The 23,717-nt window shown below is 42.7% G+C and overlaps 2 protein-coding genes across 2 annotated transcripts in view; both read left to right on the top strand.

The window, feature by feature from the left end:
- Window positions 1–7,789, top strand: part of LOC121947202 (membrane-associated guanylate kinase, WW and PDZ domain-containing protein 2) — a 53,138-nt gene extending 45,349 nt beyond the window's left edge. The window contains exons 13-18 of the mRNA XM_042492139.1: window positions 2,600–2,800; window positions 2,911–2,987; window positions 3,082–3,228; window positions 5,386–5,524; window positions 5,905–6,008; window positions 7,721–7,789. Coding sequence (XP_042348073.1) covers window positions 2,600–2,800; window positions 2,911–2,987; window positions 3,082–3,228; window positions 5,386–5,524; window positions 5,905–6,008; window positions 7,721–7,789 — 737 coding nt within the window. The remainder of the gene's footprint in view (window positions 1–2,599; window positions 2,801–2,910; window positions 2,988–3,081; window positions 3,229–5,385; window positions 5,525–5,904; window positions 6,009–7,720) is intronic.
- Window positions 7,790–15,657: 7,868 nt separating this feature from the next.
- iqsec2b (IQ motif and Sec7 domain ArfGEF 2b) overlaps window positions 15,658–23,717 on the top strand; it is a 42,819-nt gene continuing 34,759 nt past the window's right edge. Inside the window, 1 exon segment of the mRNA XM_042491161.1 lies at window positions 15,658–17,342. Within this exon segment, the coding sequence (XP_042347095.1) occupies window positions 16,885–17,342 (458 nt within the window). The 5' untranslated portion in view covers window positions 15,658–16,884.

Below are 23,717 nucleotides of genomic sequence, written 5' to 3'. Positions count from 1 at the left end.
ATCTGCAGGCTGCTGTGTGTGCACCGGCTTGATGCATCTGGGCTGCAGAGGGGGATTTTACGACGGCGAGGAGGTGGGAGGGGGGCAGGCTGCTCCCACTCCTGAGCGGTGATCAGTGCAGAGCGTCAGAGGCTGGCTGCTGGGCATACTGCAGTGGGATTACTGTGGACAGGAGAACATGGAGAGCCAGAGGAAAAGACACTATGATATAAAGCAGTCCATTTGGATGCATCTGTGTGTGTGTGTATGTATGTGTGTGTTTGTGTGGCTGGGTACATCTGTCCCAATCCCTCTGCGTGTGAGTCACTGTGCATGTGTGGTTTTGTGCGTGTTACATGTGTATTCATGTATTTGTTGGATGTTGGACTGATGTATTATGCATGATAAGAAGACTATTTGCAAAGCTGCCTTGGCTTTGATTTGACCTGATTGCCGTTTCTGCCTGGGTCACCCAGATTAGGCCCAGATTGGAGATGTGTCTCTGCTGGACTCTGAATTATAGGCTGTACCTTTTTAGCTGGAACGTCATTCCAGTGCAACATGCACTTCCACTCATGCCCACAATTGCAATTTTTATTTCATGGCACTCCATAAGATAATTTAAACTTGTTATTTTTATCCTGGAGGGATGCAGACTGAGGGGGCGGTTATGTACCTCAGCTGAATGAGAGTCTCAAAATGTTTATGCTGCCTGATGGGTTACATAAGGCCGCTGGCAAGACTCTAGAGGGGCCAGCTGTCACCAAAGCACACGTACCCTCAAAGAGGGGTCAGGGGGAGAGTAACGGGGAGTTTACTAAGACACAGAGAAGAGGAGCAGCAGATAGACGTCTGAGCAGACAGAGACAGACGGTTCAGATAAAAACTGTAAGAAGCTTTTTAGTTGGCGCGGGAGATTAATGGAGGCAAATTTATTTTTAGTCTGCTCGATATTTTTCTCATCAACCTCAGACGCTGACCAGAGTAAAGCTTAATTGTGAGAGATCTCTTCGTACAGAAGATAAGACAAATTGAGTTCCTGACACATGCGGCTAATTGTCCGTCCTCACATTGTACACACACTGCATTTCAGAGGTGGAACAGTTTCGTGTCATGTTCAACCTCAGCTACGCTCTCCTGTGTTTGATCACTCTCCAGGGGTGATACGTGGTGAGCAGTAGGCCCCTAAATGTGGGCACTGGGAACGTAGATGGATTATAAGACAGTGGGCAAGAAACACACACTGATTCTGTGGTGATTTTGTTAGTTGTTTAGCCCCTTTTATAGTGATTTTGTATCTCTTTGTAGTCGTTTTGTGAGTCTTTGAGGTGATGTTTTGTCTTTTTGTGGTTATTTTGCCCCTTTTTGTAATTATTTTGTGACTCTTTCAGGTAAGGTAATTCTCCTTGAGGTCTTCTGGGGGTTTTTTTGGTTGCTTTGTAACTGCATAGGACGTGTTGTCTTTTTTGGTTGTTCTGTCACAGTTATTTCTTGACTCTGAGGTAATTTTGTGTCTTTTTGTGGTTTTGACCCTTTTTTAGTCACTTTGTGTCTCTTTGTAATTGTGTTGTGACTCATTGGGGCAGTTTGGTGTCTTTTTGGGCCTGTTTTGCCCCTTTTTGTAGTTAATCTGTCTCTTTTAAGTCATTTTGTGGTTGATTTGTTCCTTTCTGTAGTCATGTTGCGCCTCTTTGCTGTTGTTTTGTCCCCTTTTGTAGTTATTTTTTCTCTTTGTGGGATTGGCCTCTTTTGTAGCTTTGTATTCCTTTGCAGTTACTTTGTATCTCTTTGTGGTCTTTTTGCATCTCTTCCCTGTAGGTTTGTGTTAAATTGAGTGACATTTTGCAGGTGAAGGCCAGGGGGCCCCTGACACTGCGCCCTGGCCTGTGCCCTGCAGGCCCGTTCAGAAAACCATCCATCGCTGGGAGAGGACAGTCAAAGTTTCCCACACAGACATGAAAGATCAGCAGAAAGAACTAAATATTGCTGCCTGTGTTTTTATGTGCATTTGGTATGCTGGAGGCATACAGATGCGGACAGACTGCAAGTTTGTGGGTCTTACTCGAGCTGAGCATAAGAATCACTGACTCTGTGTAAACCGTAGTGTAAATTTCTAAAGTCTGTTGCTGTGTGCAGTTTGACAGATTCGGGACAGAAAAATATTGCTGGAAAGCTTGTGTTCCATCACAGTTTGTTCTTGAGGAGGAAGACAAATCATTGAACAGCGAAAAACAGTTCCTGGCATGTCAGCGGATGGAGAGACAGGTTGATAGATGGCGAGATGAAGGAGGAGAGGAGAGTGTTTCAAGGAGACAGTGGGGGAAGTGTAAAGGGGGGCTCCTGTGGGAAGTAATTTATAAAGTAGACCCAGCCAAAAACGATCCAAAGCTTAATTACGGCTTGTTTTAGGAATTCTGGCAAACGCACAGGTGAAATAAATCTTCCTGCTTTTAAATTTATCTACATTTGACCCCGCCTATTACTCACTGCCTTCATTTAAGAGGAAAGTTTTGGGGCTGGATGGAGTTTCGAGTTCCGACTCAAGCACTCCACAAGTCACTTAAGCAACAAGTCATTTAAGGTAGAAGTAACAGTTTGATTTTTTCTGTCCTCTCCTCAGCTGCTTCACTTCTCCCTCACCGGTTTGTGACGGTCCGGCGAGGCAGCCCGGCAGCCAAGAGCGGTCAGATCCGGCCTGGAGATCGATTAGAAGCGGTAGAAGGACGCTCAGTGGTGACTCTTCCTCATCGGGAGCTTGCTCAGATCCTTCGTCGAGCGGGAAATACTCTGCGGCTCACCATTGTCCCTCGTCCCAGCACCTGTAAGCAAAGACATAAGCATCCAAAAAACTTACACGAATATACAGTCTTACACGAATATACAGTCTAGTTCTTGACTCACAATCTAACATCAACGTCATCTTTTTTTTAGATTCCTCAAGCCTTTCAGAAACCACTGAGTATGACCCCGGACACAAAAGCAGGAAGGGTCAGAGGTCGCGTCCGAAGGTGACTTTTGCTGTAGCTCATCTTATCCACTGATGGTGTTCAGTCTTTTCTGTTGTGATGCTGATCAGTCTGCTCTCTCTGCTTTGTTCCCCAGCGTGACTCCAGGTATTATAGCGTAGACCTGGATCGTGGCCCCTCAGGCTTCGGCTTCAGCCTCCGAGGGGGCAGCGAGTACAACATGGGCCTCTACGTCCTGGGACTGATGGAGGGGGGCCCGGCCTCACGGAGCCAAAGAATGCAGGTGTGTCTGTTTGCTCACAAGTTGTCCATAAACATGTGCCACTCTTGACTTCTCTTTTACTTTAATTTCTTAAATGATAGTGGACATTACCATTTAAGCAGCTTACTTGAAAGCAGTGAAGTAGTTGGCTAAATAATTACTCTAAGTTCTCATTACTTTAAGTGTTTTTAAGGTGTTTTAAAGACAGCACTTGTTGATAAAACTACTTTTAATAAGGTGGAGCAGGTATACTAATAAACAAATAGGGAAAGCCTATAAAACTAGATACATTTAAACTATGTGCACCTTACTAGCAGATGTTCAAGATCTCAGAGATTTCTGTTTTTTTCGGGAGGCACAGTAAGCACTTCATCATGTAACTGTTGTCCTTTTTAGATGTTGTTATAACATTTGTGGCCAGATGTAGCCAGGAGCTGTCTATGAGCCTATAATAATGCAGCATTGGGAGCGGCACCGTAACAGCCGCTGCTGCAGTGTAACTCACAAGTACAATATGTGCTCTTACTGTCACTCTCACATCAACATTGTCATCATCATCAATACTATAATTACAATATGTATAGCTACTATCACCCCAACATCATCATCATCATCATCATCTGTACTACAACTACAATATGTATTGTTATTGCCACCTACTCAACGTTATTGTCATCAATACAAGTATAGTGTGTACTGTTACTGTCACCCTATCATTATCTTTATCTGCACACAAGTACAATATGTACTGTTACTGTCATCTCATCATCACCATCATCATCATCGGCCAACAGTGAAGCAGTACAAAGTAACACAGTGTATTTCATACCAAGATTCTGAAGATGCAGTTCCTGACTCTGAGTATTTATCCAATTTTTTTTACCAAACTATGTATGTGTGAGGAATCTATTGGTTATCAATTCTGAAAAAAAAAGATGCTATGCCTACCTGACTTGACTTAAATCACGTCGCCTGGCCCTCAGGTCACACAGTGAATTCTGAGCACAGACAGGAAATCTGCTAAACTCTGGGACAGAGAGCACTCTGTCTCAGCCCAGCTTTGATTGCTTTGGGGACAGAGGCAGCGAGCTCCCGTCTTATCAGCCAGAGAGATGAACCGTTGCATCTCATGCCAGAAACACACCAAGCAGCTGCGACGCGCAGCACTAAATACATTTTTTTGCGGCCATCAGGCGTGTTCATGTGTTTCAGGCAGAACAAAGTTCTTTGTAACATACTCAACATGTCACAGGAGTCACGGGACTCTGTTTACTGATTGACTGCTGCTCTTTGGTTGCATTTGCCACTAAAGCAATCCCCAACCTTTAGTTTGGCCACACGTCACTGCTGAATAAAACTGCATCTTTAAGTAGACTTCGTAGCTCGCCTCAGGCTGCAGTTTGCCACTACTTGGTGTTTATTCAGTATAAGGAAGCAGCAGAGCATGATGTTTTACTCCTTTAGACTTACAGCTGATCTGAACATGACCAGAGGCAAAACTCTGTTGTATTACCTTTAGTTTACAGAAATAAGAAAATCTGTTTTATCCTCTGTATCTAAGTGTATAATCTATCATCATCTCAGCGTTATTATTTGCACTGCTGTATGTGAGCATGTGCGGTCGTACACTTGCTCAGACTTTTCTTATGAATAATTCACAGCACTGATTAATGACAGACTGTGTACTTATAAGTAAGAAAAACTATGTTCCTGTATTCTGCTTTTCTGTGTCTTTTAGTAAACGTTTCAGTTAAAGCAAGGCACTTAAGATCCCTAAAAACTTGGTTAAAAATCTAGTTTTTCTCAATGATATTAAATATTGAACAACAAAAAAAATACCAGTTTCGGGAAAAAAAAACACGATTAGGTATTACATAATGAAAATAAGTACTTTAACAGCTATTTTTTTATCAGGACTGTGTGGATGTGATTTGATTGACACTGACTTGGCATCATAAAGCGAATAATTCAGCATGACATTTTGTTATTGTGCACGCTCACTCACTGTCACACCGTCATGGCTTACTGGGACAGAGCCATTGTTCATGTAACATCTTTGCATTTCGTGCCATGATAAGCCAAAACGTCTGCTGTATCTTAGTGGCTACTCTGTTATTTTAATAGATAATAGGTGAGGTATTTAAAGTAATTGGGTGGATGTCGTGTTTGTGGCTGCAGGTCAGCGATCAGCTTGTGGAGATCAATGGTGACAGTACAGCAGGGATGACCCACAGCCAGGCGGTGGAGCAGATCCGCAGAGGAGGCCACCGCATCCACCTGGTGCTCAAGAGAGGGAACGGCTACGTGCCCGACTATGGTGAGCCACGGCAGGAGGATTCAGGAACTGTTCAGGGATTTTAACACCATGTCTTTACGGGGAAAATCTATGCATGGAAATATACAAGATTTTAAGTATAAAATGTAAAAAAAACTTCATGTCTTTTGCATGCAATGCATTTGTTTTGGGTGTGTAATCTCCTTTCCTCTTTTTTCCTGTGGGACTGATTCAACTAACATACTTTCTTCCTCTTTTCTCTGTCTTTTTCCCTTTTAACCCATACGATCCTTTTATTTTTTTTTCTTTGAACATTCCCGCACTACAACTCCTCTCGGGATTTGGCCCGTCTTGGTTTTCTCTTTCTTCCAAACATTTCTCTCCTCTCTGCTCCACTCCTTCCTTTCTTTTCTCTCTCTCAGTGGAGCTCTCCAGTTTGTCTCTATGTATGACCAACTCCAAGCTAGGCGAGCCTTGCTTCTATGTCATTGGACGGACAGAGAATACGCGGTTGGTAATGGTTCCTGTTAGTCCTCCCATTTTCTGTCTCTCTACATTCCTCTACTCAGTCACCACTGCTGTCTCCGCTCGTAGTGAAAGATACCTTACAGCCTGTGTGTCGGACCTCTCTTTTATAAGATAATCTTGATTATCAACTTAAAGGGGCACTACACCTCAAAATCAAATATATTTTTCCTCCTGACTGTAGTGCTATTGATTAATCTAGATTAAACTGATCTAGAGATGTCTGCCATCTCTTGAATATAATGGAACTAGATGTCACCCAGCTTATGGTTTTCAAAGCACAAAAAATCCATTAAAAAAACAGCAATGTCTCTTTCCAGAAATCATGACCTGGTTACTCAAGATAATCCACAGAACCTGTTGTGAGCAGTTTCATGTAGACACTATGGCTCATGTGCCATTCACAACCTTTGAAATTGAGATTTTCTGCAAAGTCATCGATTTGTCGTTGGATAGTGAGTTAAATATATTGTAATTTTAGTCATTTAGAGTATATCTTTCTAACTTTATAACATGTCTGAGGAAAATGTTAATATTTCCAATGACAGTAAAAATAATTTTAAAAAAGACAATGGAGTGGGTGCTCGATCAAAGAAATATATATATGTATATATATATGTATATTCCACTATAATAGTGGAAACAAATAGATCTGCACCCCAAGTGGCTCCTTAAAATGATTTTAATGCTGTAAAATGTTTCAAGCCAACTCCCTCAGCTTTTTCCTGTGTCATTATGCTTTTTCATTTCCTGCCTCATGGTAGCTTGCTAAATTGTAAACCTTGTTGGCCTCCAGATCATTGTTGCCATTGCCTGCAGTGTTTTCACAACTTAACCATGCGAATGCCAGTCATATCGTTGACACAACTTCCCATGTCGCAACCACAAACTCACGAAATCCATTTGAAGGCAGCATAATTTCTCTCCACCAAACGACACCCACCAACTGCATCACCGCACAGAAGGAAGTGTACATCTACTCATGATGAGAGGCTCATGCCCGTGACTGCATGAGATGTAAATATTAATGTTGTCATTTTCGGCTGAGCTGTAACATTTGCCAACTCAGTGGTGCTAGATGAGCTTGCAGTAGATGCTCTCTTCCTTGGTGGGTGTAGTTTGGTAAAAAGAAAATATTCCTTCACTGAAACTGCTCACAACAGGGTCTGTTGATTATATTGAGTAACTGGGTCATGATTTCTGGAAAGAGACGTTGCTATTGAGTTTTAAATGTATGTATTTTTTGGTGCTTTGAGCACCACAAGCTGAGTATCATCTAGTTTCATTATACTGGAGAGAAGGCAGACATCTGTACAGCTGATATCTCCAACACTCACCACTCACACCAAAATAATCTCGAGTGACAAACAGAACTATAAGTAAGAAGAAAAATGTGTATTTCTGATTTTGGGGTGAACTGTCCCTTTAAGTAATAATGTAGGCTATATGTTAATATTATACTGATTTCTTGCCCAATTTCGTTTCCCTCAAACTGATAATGTGTTGCATTTCTAACTGAAGGTTGCACTAAATATGAGCATGTGTTTTTCACAAGCTGAGCTAATGCACAAACAAAAAACACAAAACGAAATTACTTTCTGGATTTAGGAGCTCTTTAATAACAGATTACATAATGCTCTCTGCCAGAGATTTTTCTCTTCTTTTCTTTTACTTTCCTGTTTCTCCTCCTCTCTCCATGTCCTGTGTGTCCAGGCCGTGAGCACAGAATCACCTCCCCCTCCCTCCTGCATCACCCCAAGGAGCAGGGTGTGGCTGCAGTAGACTCCACCGGGCGGAAGGGGCGCAGCTCCAAGCAGAAGAGGAGAAGCAGGTCTTCAAATGGACGCGAGAAAGAAAAAGGGACGGAGAGGAGAAGAAGAAGACGGGGCTCAGAGGGAGGAGGACACTCTGGTTTACAAAGCCCCGTCCCTGAGCTGGAAAAGAGGTCTCGAGAGTCCAAGGACAGGAGGAGGAGGAGGAGAAAGAAAGGGTCTCAGAGTTTACCCAGAGACGCCCTCAGGAATTCTGATGATAGTGACGCAGAAAGAGGAACAGTGAGGGGAAGGAAAAGGGAGAGAGGGAGGAGCAAAAGGAAAAGTAGAAGTGAGGAGAGGGTGAGGAAGGCAGAGGAGGAAGAGCCAGAGGAGGAAGAGAACGAGCAGGAGCAGGAGGCACCTGCTGTGGAGGAAAAAGTGGAGGAGGTGGAGGAGAGAGTGAGTTTAGAGAGAGAGGAGAGTGAAGACGATGTTGTGTTACCTATTCCAAGTCCCACACAAAAGCTTCCCAGACCCAAACAGAACTGGGAGGAGGAGAACGATGAAAACTGGGACATGGCAGCAGAGTACAGGGAACTGAGGAAGGAGACAGAGCTGGAGGAGGAGCCGGAGAGGTTATTGGACGATGTCTGTGAAAATAGAGAGCCGATTGAGGGTCAGGAAGACGACGATGCTCAGAGCGAGCGCGTCGAGGGGCCTTTACCCAGCATTGTCGTGACAGATCCGGTGTCACAGAGGAAGCCTTTCACCTTCCTCACCTCCTCACTGTCCGTAGAGCAGCTGGGGGACGATGAGTCAGAATCTGGAGGCAGCCAATCTGACGGCAGTGTGTCCGCTGCCAGCATCTCAGGCCTTTCTCTGGCCGCCACTGAGGCTGGCGGGCGCAGGGCTGCTGTGCTCCCAGGCCCTTGGCTCAAACCCAGCCAGCAGAGGGTGGCTCAGGCTGTAGGGGGGAACAGGCGCCCCGGGAGTCGGACAGGGAAGGGAGGAGGAAGTGCTGTCTCTTGACTTTTAAAATCTAGTGTGTAGGATTTAGGGGATATGCTGGCAGAAATGGATGATAACTACGCTTACTTTAGTGTATAATCAGCTGAAAATAAGAATATGTTTTTGTTTATCTAGAACACAACATATCCTCATACAGCAGTTCGTATGATATCCTGCGTTTTTTTGCGACATTACATTCTTAACCTAAATTTGCATAATTAACCTAAAGTTACTGAGTTTAGGTGTAAGAAACATGGCAAGGACGTACCTTAAAATATGTCAGAGTTCACTTACACTTCACATGGCTCTGAACATTGGTCTTCTGTGGGAAATTCCTGTATTTTGTGACCCGTTCACCAACCCAGCCTGCCACCTTATCGCTCCCCTCTTCACTCCAATCAGCACAGTGATGAGGTGATTGCAACCTTCCAAAATATGTGGGTTATACATGTATTAGTTGCTCAGTGTTAAGTTGGATATGTATGAATTTTAATGCATTACATTGTATTTAGCAGCTTTGAAAAAAAACACTAATTTTTCATGTGAAACTGCTTTATTCAGTGGTTTTACTAGTTTAACCCCTTGAAACCTGAGAAAATTGATTTGATTTTTTCAAAAACATGGGGAGAAGGCAACATGCAACTGACAAAACAAAGCCCAAAAATGAGTATAAATTAGTTAAAAAGTTACAAAAGAATTGCCTGAAAATAAATGGAAAAAAGTTTTAAAAACCAAACAAATAAATAAATTACCAAAAAAATTATTTATTTTATATATTTAATTATATTTTTTCTGTAACATAGATGATATAAATGTAAATGTATTATAATCATAGTTTCCTGGACATTTCCCCCTAGTTTTTAAACAGTTTTCTAATAATCTTCCCCTCTTTTTAAAATTGATTTTTAGGTCATTTTCTTGTCACCTTTTGCTAATTTCTTGAAGTTGTGGGACATTTCTTGCCAATGTTGCCGTTACCTTTTTCTCCCAAATGTTTTCAAAACGAAATTGCTCAGGTTTCAAAGGGTTAAATAGCTTGTGAAAGGCACCTACAAAATACAGCACAGTTTCAAAGGATTTCAAAGCATTAAACCCCCATATTTGTTAGTTTTGGTCAGGAAGAGGCCTCTGTTTATCATTTAAAGACATTGTGGATGTCTGGATCTTAAGTTATCAGAGAAAAATGGCGAGCACGCATTAGCATGTGCTGGACTAACGGCACGTCTCAGATGAGCTGAACAGCATTGGAGAAAATTACTCTGTTTTTACGAGTTTAATCACCAGGTTCATTTGTTTTGGAGAGGAGGATATTTGTAATTCAGCTCACAATAGAAACCTCCTTCATGTGTGTCAGAGAAGTTGAGCACACAGTAGCAGGTGCTTGCCTCGCGGCCCAATTGAAAAAGGCGTCGGAGAAACACTGATTTGTTTGTAACATAAAACTCAGATTCAGTGATTTTACCGGTTTTAATCCACTGATCCATTTGTTTTGGAGAGGAAGAGACCTCTCGGCTCAAAAGCTCCTGAACAATGAACACTAAGGGATTTCTAACCGGGAGGAGTTTCAGCTGCTTGCAATCTGAAATCCTCACCACCAGATGCCACTAAATCCCCCTAAATCTTACACACTGCTCCTTAAACAGGAAGCAGAGCGTGCAGCAGCTGAAAGATACAGTATGGGCTTCTGTCAGTCTCGCATTGTTCGACCTCGACTTGTTTTTCTGCAGCTACCCACACTACCAACATTTTCTCTCAGTCACTTTGATATCTACAGTATGAAGTCATATTCTTTGTGCCTTTTTACAGCTGACCTCGGGCTGACGTTTAGTGTCGTAACTTGTAAATGACACCAACATGGTAAAGTTCTGTATGTTTAGCTGGTGAAACAACAATAACACTGTCTGTTTTTTCTGCTGCTCTCGTTATGTCTCACTCCTCTCTTTGCCGTAGATGTGATCAACGTTTCCACCACAACAAGGTATTTCGGACACCTTGGTTTTAACCTACTTCTTCCTATCTCTCACTCACCTCTCTGCATACCTGTCTCCACGCTACTTTAGCAGAGTAATCCTCTCCCCTCTTACTGTACAAAAACTGCATAGACATTCACTTATACCTCATGATGATAAGCAATAATAATGCAACAGTCCGAGACTATCAGCCATCCATTCCCACCGCACCACGTCGATCTGGTCTGAGAGGAAACCGTGTTTGTACAAAATCCTCTTTGTCCTGTGTGGACACTTGTAATGTCGTTCCATGTAACTGAATATTTGATTGTGATAATGCAAATCCCCTTTTAACAGCAGGTGTGACTCTATAATCTGTAAATATTTGTAGAGAAATACTCTTGTAAATACTAACTGGAGCCAAGCCCTGATTTGTATTACTGTGCTGTAATACATCATAAATCTCTCTATATATGAATATATGCAGTATATCTATATATTACATACAACAGCTACCCATAATATTTATTTATGTGTGATGAAATTATTGGTATATAGCTTTTTGTGATGGCTCAAAATGTAAACACAGACTATATTGTACCTTCCCTGTTCATAAATGAATGTTTTGTAATATGCTGCTTGAGTGTGGATTAGGATACTCAATGTTGTACCCTACTGAAGTCAGCAAAAGATGCCAAAAATATGCATATTCGGTGTGCATATTTCCAGTACTGTTATTATTGTGTATGTGGGGTCAGAACAAAAACACTATCTAGATTCTAGAGAGTGCTGTGCCCATCGTGCCACGTACAGTTGCCTTGGTAACATAAACCACTTTATCCTAACCACTGATTTTTCTTACTGTGAAAACCCCCTCGCTCTGAGGTCTCTGATGCGAGAGCAGGGCGGGCCGTTTAGTAATTTCAGTTAAGCCAAAAAAAACAGATAGAAAAGGCCCTTACTGTAAATCCACAATAACAATAATCATAAGCCTCTGCAGAATCTGCGCTCAGTGTTGAAGATGGCAAAATAGCACATCATTTTGTTTTGCTCTCTTTTTTAAAAAATTCTGTGATGATAAGAAAAAGCCAGGCTGAATGGATACTGTGAGATGTTATTTTTCTATGAAACAATCTTTTTTGAAATACTCAGGTTTTCAGATACTTTGCTCTAGATAAGCCATTAGGAAGAAAAGCTACAAAGTGACTTCACATCATTTTCATAACACAGTGGATTCATATTATTTAAATGTTATGGCAGCATTGAGGACTGTTTCTTATTTATGAGAGGGGGATGCAAAATGGGGGAGGCATGTCAAATATTTTTTAAGCACTTTTACTTTGGCTTAGGGGAGAGACATATAAATTTATATGGTTGCACTTGTGTTTTTTTTTAATCAATTTTAGATATCCTCTGAACCTAGAAACCCACTGGCAAGCTTCAAAGGCACGTGTCACTAAAATTACACCATTTATCATAGCAAGAAGAGGCAAAAGCAAAAATGATTACTAGGTTTTTTAAATTTCCGTCAGTATTTGAACGATGACAGCCAGTTCTCATGCCAAAGTTGTCAAATACAGCCACTTCGTCAGTGATTTTAGCTTCAGAAACGGATGCAAAAAGTCACCTGTTTCGGCGGTATGATATGCTGCCAGGCACCGTCATTTTATAAATTGGCAGACTGACAGACATCTTCTGTGGCAGTATGATACTCCGTTGGGCAGGGTCAGTTTATAATGCAGCTGACCAGCACCTGTCGTGGCTGTATGATCTGCCACCAGACCGTGTCAGTTTAAAACGCTCTCGGTAATGACATAAAATAAAGAGCTGATAAAACTATGTAGGGCGGCAGGAGGGGTCCAACAAACCCCGGACTTTCACCCGGGAGCCCGCAATTCGCTTCCTGTTTAAATTTTCAGCCAAACTATGATGTTTTTTCCAAAACCTTAACACATACTTTTGTTGCGTAAGGAAATAAACGTAAATAAAAAGGTATTTCACCAATATTGTACGTTTATTAAAAAAAAAAAAAAAAATCCTGTGTGAAAACAGCAGTACATTTTGAAAAGACAAATGCAGTTAACATTAACGTCCTGTCCCGGAACGTCAACAACAGACGCAGGAGGATACTGAACGCGTCATATGTAGATACCAAGCGGCGATATTTGACGAGTTTGGCTGAAAATTTGTTGGCTTCTTCAGCAAAAATAAACAAATCTAAGTTAAAAAATAATGATATTTCATCATAATCGCTTCATTCCACCTGTCTCATTTAAAATTTCACCGAAACAATACGTCTTGCATCATAGAATAGAGGGAGGGTCATGTGTTTTCCCCCAGTTCACTCAGGGAGGCTCATGGAAAAATTTTGGTAGCTCCGGGGAGGGTCAAGATGAAAAAAAAATGAACCCCCAGCCACCCCCCTCCTCTTATAAACAACGAACAGTCCCTCAGAGGACGCAGACTGTTACAGATGTTTGTTACCAGTCCATAATCATATCAGTGCTATGAGTGAAGTCCTTCATTTGTACCCAAACCACAGAACTGAAGATGCTTGGTGTGCCCTGCCCATTAGTTTGCATCACTGTGTTGCCCAAAAATGGCAACGCAGTGACCGAACCAACACCCCCCTAACCAGTGACCACACAGAGTAGCTTGGTAGCCGACTTATTTTATAATGTTTGCTAATGTTCTTTTTTTAGACTTTCATTTCCTAAGGGGGATTATATGGCTGAACTGTAAACACATTCTAATAAAACTGCAAATAAACTGCTGAACCAATTTCCTCGGTGGTCATTTTTTTATTGCTTCACACTGCAGGAGAGAAACAGCAATGGACAGCAGATGGCAGCAAAGTGCTGGGCTACAGTGTGTTTAGAAGAGATGCGATGAAGGTATATGTGTGTTAGAAATTTTAAATATTCTATAAAATAGGCTTTATATTCCCAAAAAGGGTGAAATGTGCGTGTGAGAATGAGAATTTAAAACTCTATCATTGCTCTTAAATTCTGATCACTCGCCACAGATCAATTATTAAACCAGCTTTTTGCGAGAACATGGATTTTACATTTCCCATGCACGCTCACCACTCAGTCTAATATTAGTGTTTCTATAGTGTTCAGCAGGGCCGGCTCACCTGTGCGAGCTCTTATATTACAGAGAGAGCGCGAGAGGAAGCGGGTGAATTTATAGCCAGTGTCTCTGCTCAGATATGAGCACTTAAGTACCGCCACTAAAAATAACATCGCTGCGAGGCCAGCCTCTCTCCCATGTTGTCCTAAGCCGCATCCTTCTGTTCATGTCAGCTCAGACGTCAAAAAAAAAAAAAAAAAAAAATCACCGCAGTAATAGCAGCGCTGCTTCAGCTGCACTCACATCACGTCGAGTCACATTAAACAAGTAGATCTAAACTATTCCGATGACTTCAGATCAATAAATATAGATTGGATGCAGATGTTAAATGCGCCGCTTTTTGCTGTTTTACACGCATTGCATTGCAGTAGTTTTCTACATGTGCACTCCACATTCACAGGCGCTCAACAGGGTCCCTGAAGTGTGCAAAGCTACAAACAAATGTTCAAAACGAGACTCTTGTTGTACCTTCAAAATAAAATCCGTACACTAGATGATAGTCTTTATTCCACAAGGTAAGCAATAATTTGCATGGAAACAGCTGCATGCAGTGGGACACCAGTGCCTAGGAAGTTTTTAAGCAAAGAGGGCAACCTTTTTATTTTACCCAAAGCAAGGATCGTAGGACAGAGGTTGTAATATGTTGTGCAGATTGTAAAGCCCCTTGATGCATATTTTTGATTTATGATATGAAATAAAATTGGCTTGACAATATTTTTTTGCATATAAAACATATAGAACTTTGGAGATAAACAAAGCCATTCTATATGCAGCATTTTTTTCTTGATTTTACTTTAACAAAATACTTTTCCATTGTTTGGTAAGGTCAAAGGTCTAAGCTGTAGTAATAGGATTTAGACTTGTAAAGTGCCTTTCTCGTCTTCCAACCACTTAAAGCGCTTTTATACTACATGTCACATTCAAGTATTCACACACATATTCATACATTGGCCAAGGCTACCATACAATGTGCCACCTGTTTACTGTTGTTTGTTACAAAAAAGGTCAAAAAAACAAACACTAAAAACTGAAAAACTGTCGTATTCCTCTGTATATTTTTTATCCATCTATTTACCCAATAATTAATCTGAAATTTAATGTTAACCCTCACACATGTGGAGCAAAACCCCGAACTTGCACCTTAAATGAAGATGAAAAATGACCATTTTATATTACATCTTTAAGTGTACAAAACAGGTGTAGGTGATTGCACAAAGTATGATGATGTCAAATTTCCATGAAATGGCTCAGCAAAATATTCTGCTGTACAAATAAATAAATAAATAAATAACTGGAAAAGCTTCTACATTTTTTATTGTTTTTGGATTGTTTAACTGATATGAAGGATACTCTAGTTTTGAATGTAGACATGAATGACAATTATTCAAATTAATCAAAACCATAATAATAATAACAATATCTATTTGTCCTTTTTTCTCTTTTTAATAATAATAATAAGGAAATTTAATACTCAGATAACAAAAAGAGAAATAAAGTAAAATAGATATTGTTATTATTGTTGTTATTATTATTATTATAAAAATCCTTTTTCTCTTTTTGAAGGCTATTGTTTAAAATGTAGAGTGTGGCTCATGATCTGTTTTCTTTGCAATGAAAAAAACTTTGATTTATTCATCCATTCATCAGCTACTTGGGTTTTCATTAATGTTTATCTGCACGTGCATTATTTGCAGTCTACACTCGCGCAGTCACTCTTTTACTTTGAAAGTCTCGGCCGGAAGTCCGCTCTCGCGGTGTCTTCCTTCACGGTGACGCGCGCAGAGGAAAAGCCGCACGCATCGCTGCAGTTCAGACGCTCGAGCAGCGAAACCTCTGCGTGTTTCTGCGCCACCGCAAAGAAGACTCCCCGCCACACTCCCGCATGGATTTACCGACCTGCCGCCGCCGAAACCGACTCAGATAAGTAGGAAACAACTCGATTAACCGATTCAGGATCAGCGCCGAGAGCGGCAAAACACCAAAGTACAGTTCAAAGGTTTGACTCGAGATATTGACACTTTCGGGCAGTTAACACCAACCCGGATAGTATTTTTTTGTCCTTTAGAGGTGACAAGTTTTTATCTGCGGTGTTTATGAATCGTGACGTGGAAGTAAGCATTATTTTTGGATGCAAAACCCCAGTGACACGCGCACTTTTGGGAACTAATCTGAATTGAAAGGCAGTGGGATGTAGTTTTAGTCGGAGCAGAGGGGAGGATCTGGACCCCGAAAATGAACTTAGTGAGCTCCTCTGCTTACTTTCTGTGCCGTAGAGACACATGAAGCCATGGGTTGAAAGCGACCATGATAGACTGCGGGGATATTCAACGTGGGAGGGAGCAGCATTTTCTGTGTTATGTAATGATTGACAGTGTCTGATAATTAGAGGGAGATCAGAAACAGCATCACCCCCCCTTCACCCCCTATCCCCCCCTCCCCTGAATGTCCAGGAGGCTGAGGAGCGCTTGAGATGTTTTTAATTAACAAAAAGGTGCTCCTGTGTCACAGGTCAGTTGATAAATTCATATTCTGCTTGTTATTTTTGTCTATTTTTTGCCATTAAAGCAACTTCATTATAATTCTCCCTTCAGCCTCATTTAGGCGATACTTACAGTCATCCCCCGCGTCGTATATTTTGCTTCATGAGTTCATTTTTCATCATGATGGCCCAAACTCTGGATTGTGCTGATTTGGCACGGTGTTTCAAAATGACTTCAGGAAAACAGACAATCAGCAGCTTCTTTTTCAACTTTTTTTCATGGCGTTGCGATATTTTTAACGGCCACTAAGATGCTATAATGCTCGTTTTTGCCCTCAGGTTTGGGGATATGTAGTCATCCTGAAATCAACCTTTAAATCTCTGTGACTTTCTGTTTCTGAGCATCTGAAGCCATTAGTTAATCCTCACTAGAGCCTTCCTCGGTCCCTCCCTCCCCCCCACTCATCAGGGCTGGTGGGGGGGGTGGATCTCGGCCCCCACGGGGTCGAAACTGTGGCTGGCGGTGGTCAAACCCCCCGAGGCAGGGCTCCCGCCATGGAGACCAGCCCAGAGAGCCCTAACCGGGCTGTGGAGTACCTCCTGGAGCTCAACAACATCATCGAGAGCCAGGCCAAGCTCCTGGAGACCCAGCGGCGCCGCATTGAGGAGCTGGAGGGCCAGCTGGACCGGGTCAGCCAAGAGAACCAGGACTTGAGGCAGGACCGCAGCCCACGGACGCCTGGTTCAGACACTCCCGAGCAGAACCACAACCACAGCCAGCCTCTGTCCATACCTATCCATCATGGCAGCAGTGGCGGCGGCAGCGGGAATGGTAGCACCTCTGTGGGTCAGGCGCCAACTGCATCGGCCCCAACTCCAGGGCCCAGCAGGGAGAGGAGGGGCCACACCAGGTTGACCCGAGGTCTCTCCTGCGGCTCCAACACCACCGAGCGAGACCGACTGGAGCGCACCGACAGCACGGACACCAACGCCAGCTCCACCCTACGGAGAAAGTAAGTTCTGTTTCTGATCTTTCAACCTGCTTTTCTGTTGTCAGGGCAACAGCTTTGGTCCTTGTTTACTTCCTGTCAGCTTTTAAGGAATATTTTGGATCTTTTGAAGTGGGGTTGTTTGAAGTACTAATCCATAGTCAGTAGATGTCGGTCGGCACGCCCCCAGTTTGGAGAAGCAGGATGGAGTCCGATACAGAAGCTAAGCAGTGTAACGTTATGGATGGTTGACAGCGACAAAACAGATTTTAGCTTCATGAAAGAGTCCAGCTAAAACAACCAGTATCAGTCTCAGTGTGCACCAGAGTACTTTCACAGCTTTACCTTCCTGTCGGAGAGCCTGTTCCATACTCTCGTCAAAGCCACCAAACTCCATTAACAAAAACAGCAATTTTAGCTCCCTGAACAAAGGAGCTCCTGGTCGAGAACTGCTTCGATCGGTTTGTGTGTTTGTGTTTTTGTGTGACTTTAGTGAACTGAACAAATTACTTTAAACGCCAAAGTCACACAATAACAAAAAAGAAAATAACTGATGGAGTCAAAGCTGCACCAGCAGCTCCTGTGTTCAGTGATGTTAAATCACTGTTTTTCTCAATGGAGTTTGGCTTTGAAGAGAGCGATGTAACAGCTTCAGTTTACCATTGGAAATCACTGTGTGACATTAAGGTAAAGCAGTGAAAATATGCTCATAACAGAGTACTTTTAAACTGATATTGATCGTTTTAAGTGGGACTTTTTTTAAAACCCTTTTACACCTGCATTAGTTTTTTTGTGCTGCTTTCACACGCTAGCAATCAAACCGCTGAAACTTGAAAAGTCTATTTATAATTCTCTTAACTGTATATTTAAAGTTATGTTGCAGAAAAACTTTCTTGAGGTAGTTTCCTTGTGTTTTCTGTTTTTTACTTTTCTTTTCTTGAGAAAATATTATTGTGTTAATTCTTCATTTGTTTTTCTTTTTCTTTTTTTTTTCTTTTTTCTTTTCAGGATTTTTTTTGTTTTTTACAAATTACATTTTTTTTTTTTTACAAATTTCTTGTTAGTTTTTGGGTTATATCATTGCTCAGGGTTCAACACAGCAGTAGATTGCTTAGCTTCAGTTGGACCCCAGCCTGCTCCTCCAAACTGGGGGCGTGCCACTGTGTGTAATACAGCGACTATGGATAAGTTACTCATATAAATCCACTTTAAAAAATCCAAACTATCCCTTTAACATTCCAACAGGAAATACACTCGGAGCCATTTCGAATGTTCATGTTGTCAGATTTGAAAACTAGTAAACGATGAGCGTGGCGACATTGATCTCGTCCAGGTTGCATAAATTGTAGCAGTGACCACAGTCTGCGTAACATCCAGCGTGAACATTTACTGTATGTGCTAAGCCCACATAATGACAGGCTGTATGGAGCCGCAGCCTTTCTAGTCATCAGAGATAATCCTCACAGTAATGGGTCTAAACCTAAGAAGGGATTTTTTTTTTTAATACACCGCCGTGAGGAAATATGCAGGAGGATTATGAGTGGAGTGATAAGTGCTCAAGGTGTCCGTTTCATCACGCTGTTTCTGCCTGCAGAAGGTTTGATTTGTGTTATGATCACAGTCTATTTTGCGAGCTGCGGAGGAGTTGCATCGTAGTATGCTGAGGAAAACTGGAGTCCAAGCAGGGGGGTTATGGGTCTGAACTCTCTGGACCAGCTGAGCCCTTCTGCATGAAAAATCCACCCACCGTTTGCTAAAAGTGTGTGTTTCTTTTTCCTCTTCACTCTGAACTGTAGAGGCTGCTTTGCTTTGAAGAGGTTTTTTTTCTTTACCCCCCCAAACTCAAGGCTGACCTGAAGTTAGAGTGCTGCAAACACAGCTTTGGCAAACAGCAAGTGCATCTGTCCTCGCTTTTTACTTAACCACGCGCGTGTACACACACACACACACACGCAGCTTTTGTTCTGGAAGCATTAAGCTTTGTGAGTAGGCAGCAATTCATGTGAAAAAGTACACAGTGAAATATATTGTTGCTTGGTCTCAGTGACAGAAACCATTTGGTCCTTGTGCATATGATAACATTGCTCTGCAGCAGGGATATTCAACTTGCCTTGCCTGGGGGCCACTTTTGCAAATTAGCGGGGGGCCAGGGGCCAGTCGCAGCAGGTCAGGTGTACACAGTGGCGTTTCTAGGATTTAAGGACATTTGGGGCTTCAGGCCCAAAAACACCAAACCAACATCAAAGATCTGGTAGGTTTGAAGCCCGAGTGTTGTGCCGCCTCACGTCGTGTGTGCAGAAAGCTGCAACTCCGACAGCCAACCAGCATATACGTTCTGCTTCTGCGCGAGAGGAAGTAACCCTCCGTACCAGCAGGCGGCAGTAGTCTGTATTCATAAAGGGAAAACAGCAGGATGGATTCAGGATTAGTCGCTTGCAGCAAATTTTTCCCAGTGAAAAAATTCCCTGATGTTGATTACCATGGCAACAATCAAAGCTGTGAAGCCTTTGGGTCAGCCCTAGACTTCAGTCACCCGTGGGTCTCCCCAATCTTTCTCTGGCGCTGATTCAACATACTGAATCCGACAAAAAAAACAACCAAAAAACAGACAACAACGGTGCCAAAAAACAGACAACAACGGTGCCAGGGACACTGCAAAAACCAGAGCGACAAACGCTCACTGACGCCCGACATTGACCAACACATGACCATCAGCCTCGTGTGTCAGGGCCTTTAGGGTTGCAAATCATAAGCACTTTCTTTAATCAACTATTGGTAACGATTATTTTATTGATTAATGGTTATTTTTTTAAAAAAATAATATTTTGCTTATTTTAGACAATAACAAATGTTGTTTTCCTCAATCTTAGCTCACAGCAACATGTTGCGTACACTGACAGCACTGCATCGACTGATCAGTTAAATTTAACATGTTTTGATTAAATTCTTAACAACCTATCAATCGATCATCAATCGTTGTCATCCCTGGCGTCCTCTGACGGTGGGGTACAGGGGATCTTCTCCTGGTACGTTTTTTTTTATGAACAGGCTCTATTTTGATGCTTTTTTTTAATGTGCTCTGGCACCTTATTTACATTTAAAGTACAAAATTAATACAGAGAGTGAATCAGTTTATCTTAATTGAGAATTAGAAAATGGGTCTGGGGGCCGCCTGGCACCCTGTCAGGGACCAGATTTGGTCCGTGGGCTGTAGATCCAGTATCGCTGCTCTACACTCAATCATCTCAGCGATTATTATTGGGTTTCACTCGCTATCTGTTTTCTTATGGTCCCAATCCTCCTGTCAGCGATTGATTCAGACTTTAACGAAATCCCTTATCGATTCCGGTCCTCTGCTGTCTGCCTCTCCGTCCCCCTCCCATCATCCCCTGGGGTGACTTAGTCATTGCACAGAAGCACATATTCATGTAGGTGTTAAATGCAATGATGAATTGTAAATGTAGATCTTGCTGATCCTCCCTTGCTAATTGCCTGTAGCGGCTGCAGCCGACTTCGGATCCAGGCTCAGGCAAGCGTGTCATATGAAGTGTCACATTTAATAAAGAGTCACCCGCACGGCAGAGCCATATTGTCCCTGTCTGGCTGTGACTCAGCCCAACTCCAAACTGGCCTATTAGCTTAGGTCAGCGACAAAACCCTCCTCCTCTGATTATAGATCAGAAACGAACATGAATTCCTTCATCGCCGGCACCTGTGACTCTAAATATGGCTCAGATCAGAGGAAGGGACAGAAGGGAGATGTGGGAGAGAGACGGGGATTGGAAAAAGACGACAAGGGGGAGGAAAGTGAGTGAGCGACCTTACTCAGTGTGCCTCAGTCTAAAAGAGAAAAGGTGGAACACACACACTGTTTCGCCATCTGTCAACAGGGTGCATATAAGAGGGGGAGGAGGAGAGGAGAGGGGAGGAGAGGGGAGGAGAGGGGAGGCCGGGCCAGAGAAGGCAAGGCTGAGAGAGCTTGGCTTTGTTTTGTCCAATTAGTTTTTGTTCCTCCAGCAGGAGTCCTCTTCTCTGCCCGGCGCTCTCTCTGCTCCTCACATAACCCTCGATTTTGATCCTGAACAAAGAAACAGTCCCCATTTTTATATATTTTTTTTAATTTTTTGGCTTGTGCGTGCAACTGCATCAAAACAAAGTCCTCTTCTTCCTCCCAGCGGCACGCCGTCAAACAGCTGTCCCAAACGCTTCCCCCATTTCTCCTGTTAATGGCAGTGTGAAACAATGCGAGGCCTTAAGGGTGAGGAGATTTTTTTTGGAGTCCCTCCTCTAAGAAGCAGCGGGGTTGAGGGCATCGCCGTGGCTCGCTGTGAGCGCGGCAGATGTTTTTTTGTTGATGTTATTTTGGGAGAGGTCATGCACGTGGATGTGTGAGTGTACCTTTATATAATGTATGGTGCTGGTGCAAAACAAAAGAGGATGGGAAGTACACGCAGAGTGCATGAGAGATTAATTAGTGCGACCAGAGTATAATTACCGCTGGCCCAGGGGTGATAATCACTGCTGTGCGTTTATACAGTATGTGTGTCTTTCTTTGCGTCACCTGGGATGTCCATTATTAGACAGCTAATGTGACCCTGGAGTCTGCCGTACTGGCTTTCATGCAGGGATGACGTGACAGTCCTCGCTGCATGGGCGCGAGGTTGTGTCCTTCATTATGTGCTGTGTATATGCAGCTGGATGAGAGGCAGGGGCAGCCAGAGGTCTCGGCGACAGCCCCAGTGGTGCCGATACTCAGAGCTGTATTATTATATAACAGCAAAAATAAAATAAAGAGGAGCTATCTTTTCCCTTCTTCTCTCCCCTCTCGCTGTCACAATGGGAGTGTTCAGAAGCTCCAAAGAGCCCTGTGAAGGTGCTTGTGTCTCCGCTCGTCTCTCCTCTCCATCCATCTCCCTCTCCACGCAGGGCATTGTGGGCACTCTCTCTGACATTAACTCCGTTTAGGGAGAATGGTAATGGACTTGTGTTTCAGAAGGATTTGCTAATTTCGTGGAGCTCCACTACCCATAACCCTATCCCCTTTACAACCCCCACTCCACTCCCCCTCTCTCCGTCTCTCTCTTTCTAACTCTCACATACCCACGTAGACACACTCACTCTCTCCCCCTCGCTGTTTCTGTTTCCCACTGCTGCAGATATGACTCAGAGAAGCTGCAGAAATTACTTTTGTGCTATTCTTTTTCTCTGCCCCTCTTTGCTCACAGGCTCTTATTCCTGCAATCAACTGAAGCACAGTTATTGTTCCCGATGAGCTGCATCTTTCTTCATAAAGAGCTCATAATACGCGGTCATTCTGCGCAGCATTTTACCTCCTGTAGTAGCTCCAAGATGCAACTTGGAGAAATGCACCGGCCTCAGGCAAATGTGTGGGTTAGCTCAGCTGTACTGACCTGCTCCAAACAGTCTGTGTGATGTGATGGGAGGTAATATATCCTCTCTGGACTCTACACCACTTTCTCGAAGAAATACAGCGCCGCGTTTCTCAATCTCGCTTTTATACATCGTCTATTTCAGGATACGTAGTGGATTAAAGAGTGTTTAATTCAGGCCAGAATTAGAATATTGCTAACAGTGCTAATGATTACTGCGATGCAGTGTAGCTTGACGTAAATTTAAATGATGGATGTGTGTGTGTGTGTGTGTGTGTGTGTGTGTGTGTGTGTGTGGGAGGCAAGTGTACGTGGGTGGTGTTTTTTTGCCTTGCCGCGAGTGCAGTGAGTGCTCATGGCTTCATACTGTGTGTGCAAATAAAAAGTGTTTTTCATTTGTATTTAGTCATATGTTACTAAGGATTCATGAGGATACACCTTTTTAAGTGGCCCAATAAAAAGTTAGATCAAACCCAGAGTGGAGTGGCTGATGGTCTTGGCTCCCTCTTCGGGTTGTCATTACTACAAGGCGCTCTGGATTTCACGCTTTATGCCACCAATTCTTTTTTTATGAACATGCATAATACATGTAAAGGCAGCGGGATTCAGAGGCTCTACAGTTGGATGTGATATGTCAGAGCAGTGTCACGTTTCATCTGTTATGAGCGTTTGCTGGCAGCATGTAAGGCCTTGTACAGTTTCAATGCACACAAGTGACATAAGAAGCAGCAAAATCACATCAGCAGACAGACAAAAGTGTGATGTGAGAATAAAAACTCAGTTTACCGCCTACAGGTGGAACTTAAAGGAACACTTGACTCACCAAATGATGATTTGTATATCAATCGTTCACCCTCTGTTACGGTGAATTTGTGACTTTGTTTTTCTTGCATGCCTCCACGGTGTAGAAAATTTCCAAAGATGTATAATTTAATTTTTGAAAAAACAAGTGATTTCAGAGAGAGGCCGACAGAAGGTTCTACAATTTACATTTGAAGAATAAATCTAG

Source organism: Plectropomus leopardus, chromosome 8 (genome assembly GCF_008729295.1).
Source record: "Plectropomus leopardus isolate mb chromosome 8, YSFRI_Pleo_2.0, whole genome shotgun sequence".
Taxonomy (NCBI): Eukaryota; Metazoa; Chordata; class Actinopteri; order Perciformes; family Serranidae; genus Plectropomus; species Plectropomus leopardus.
This window is presented reverse-complemented; position numbering and strand designations above follow the sequence as displayed.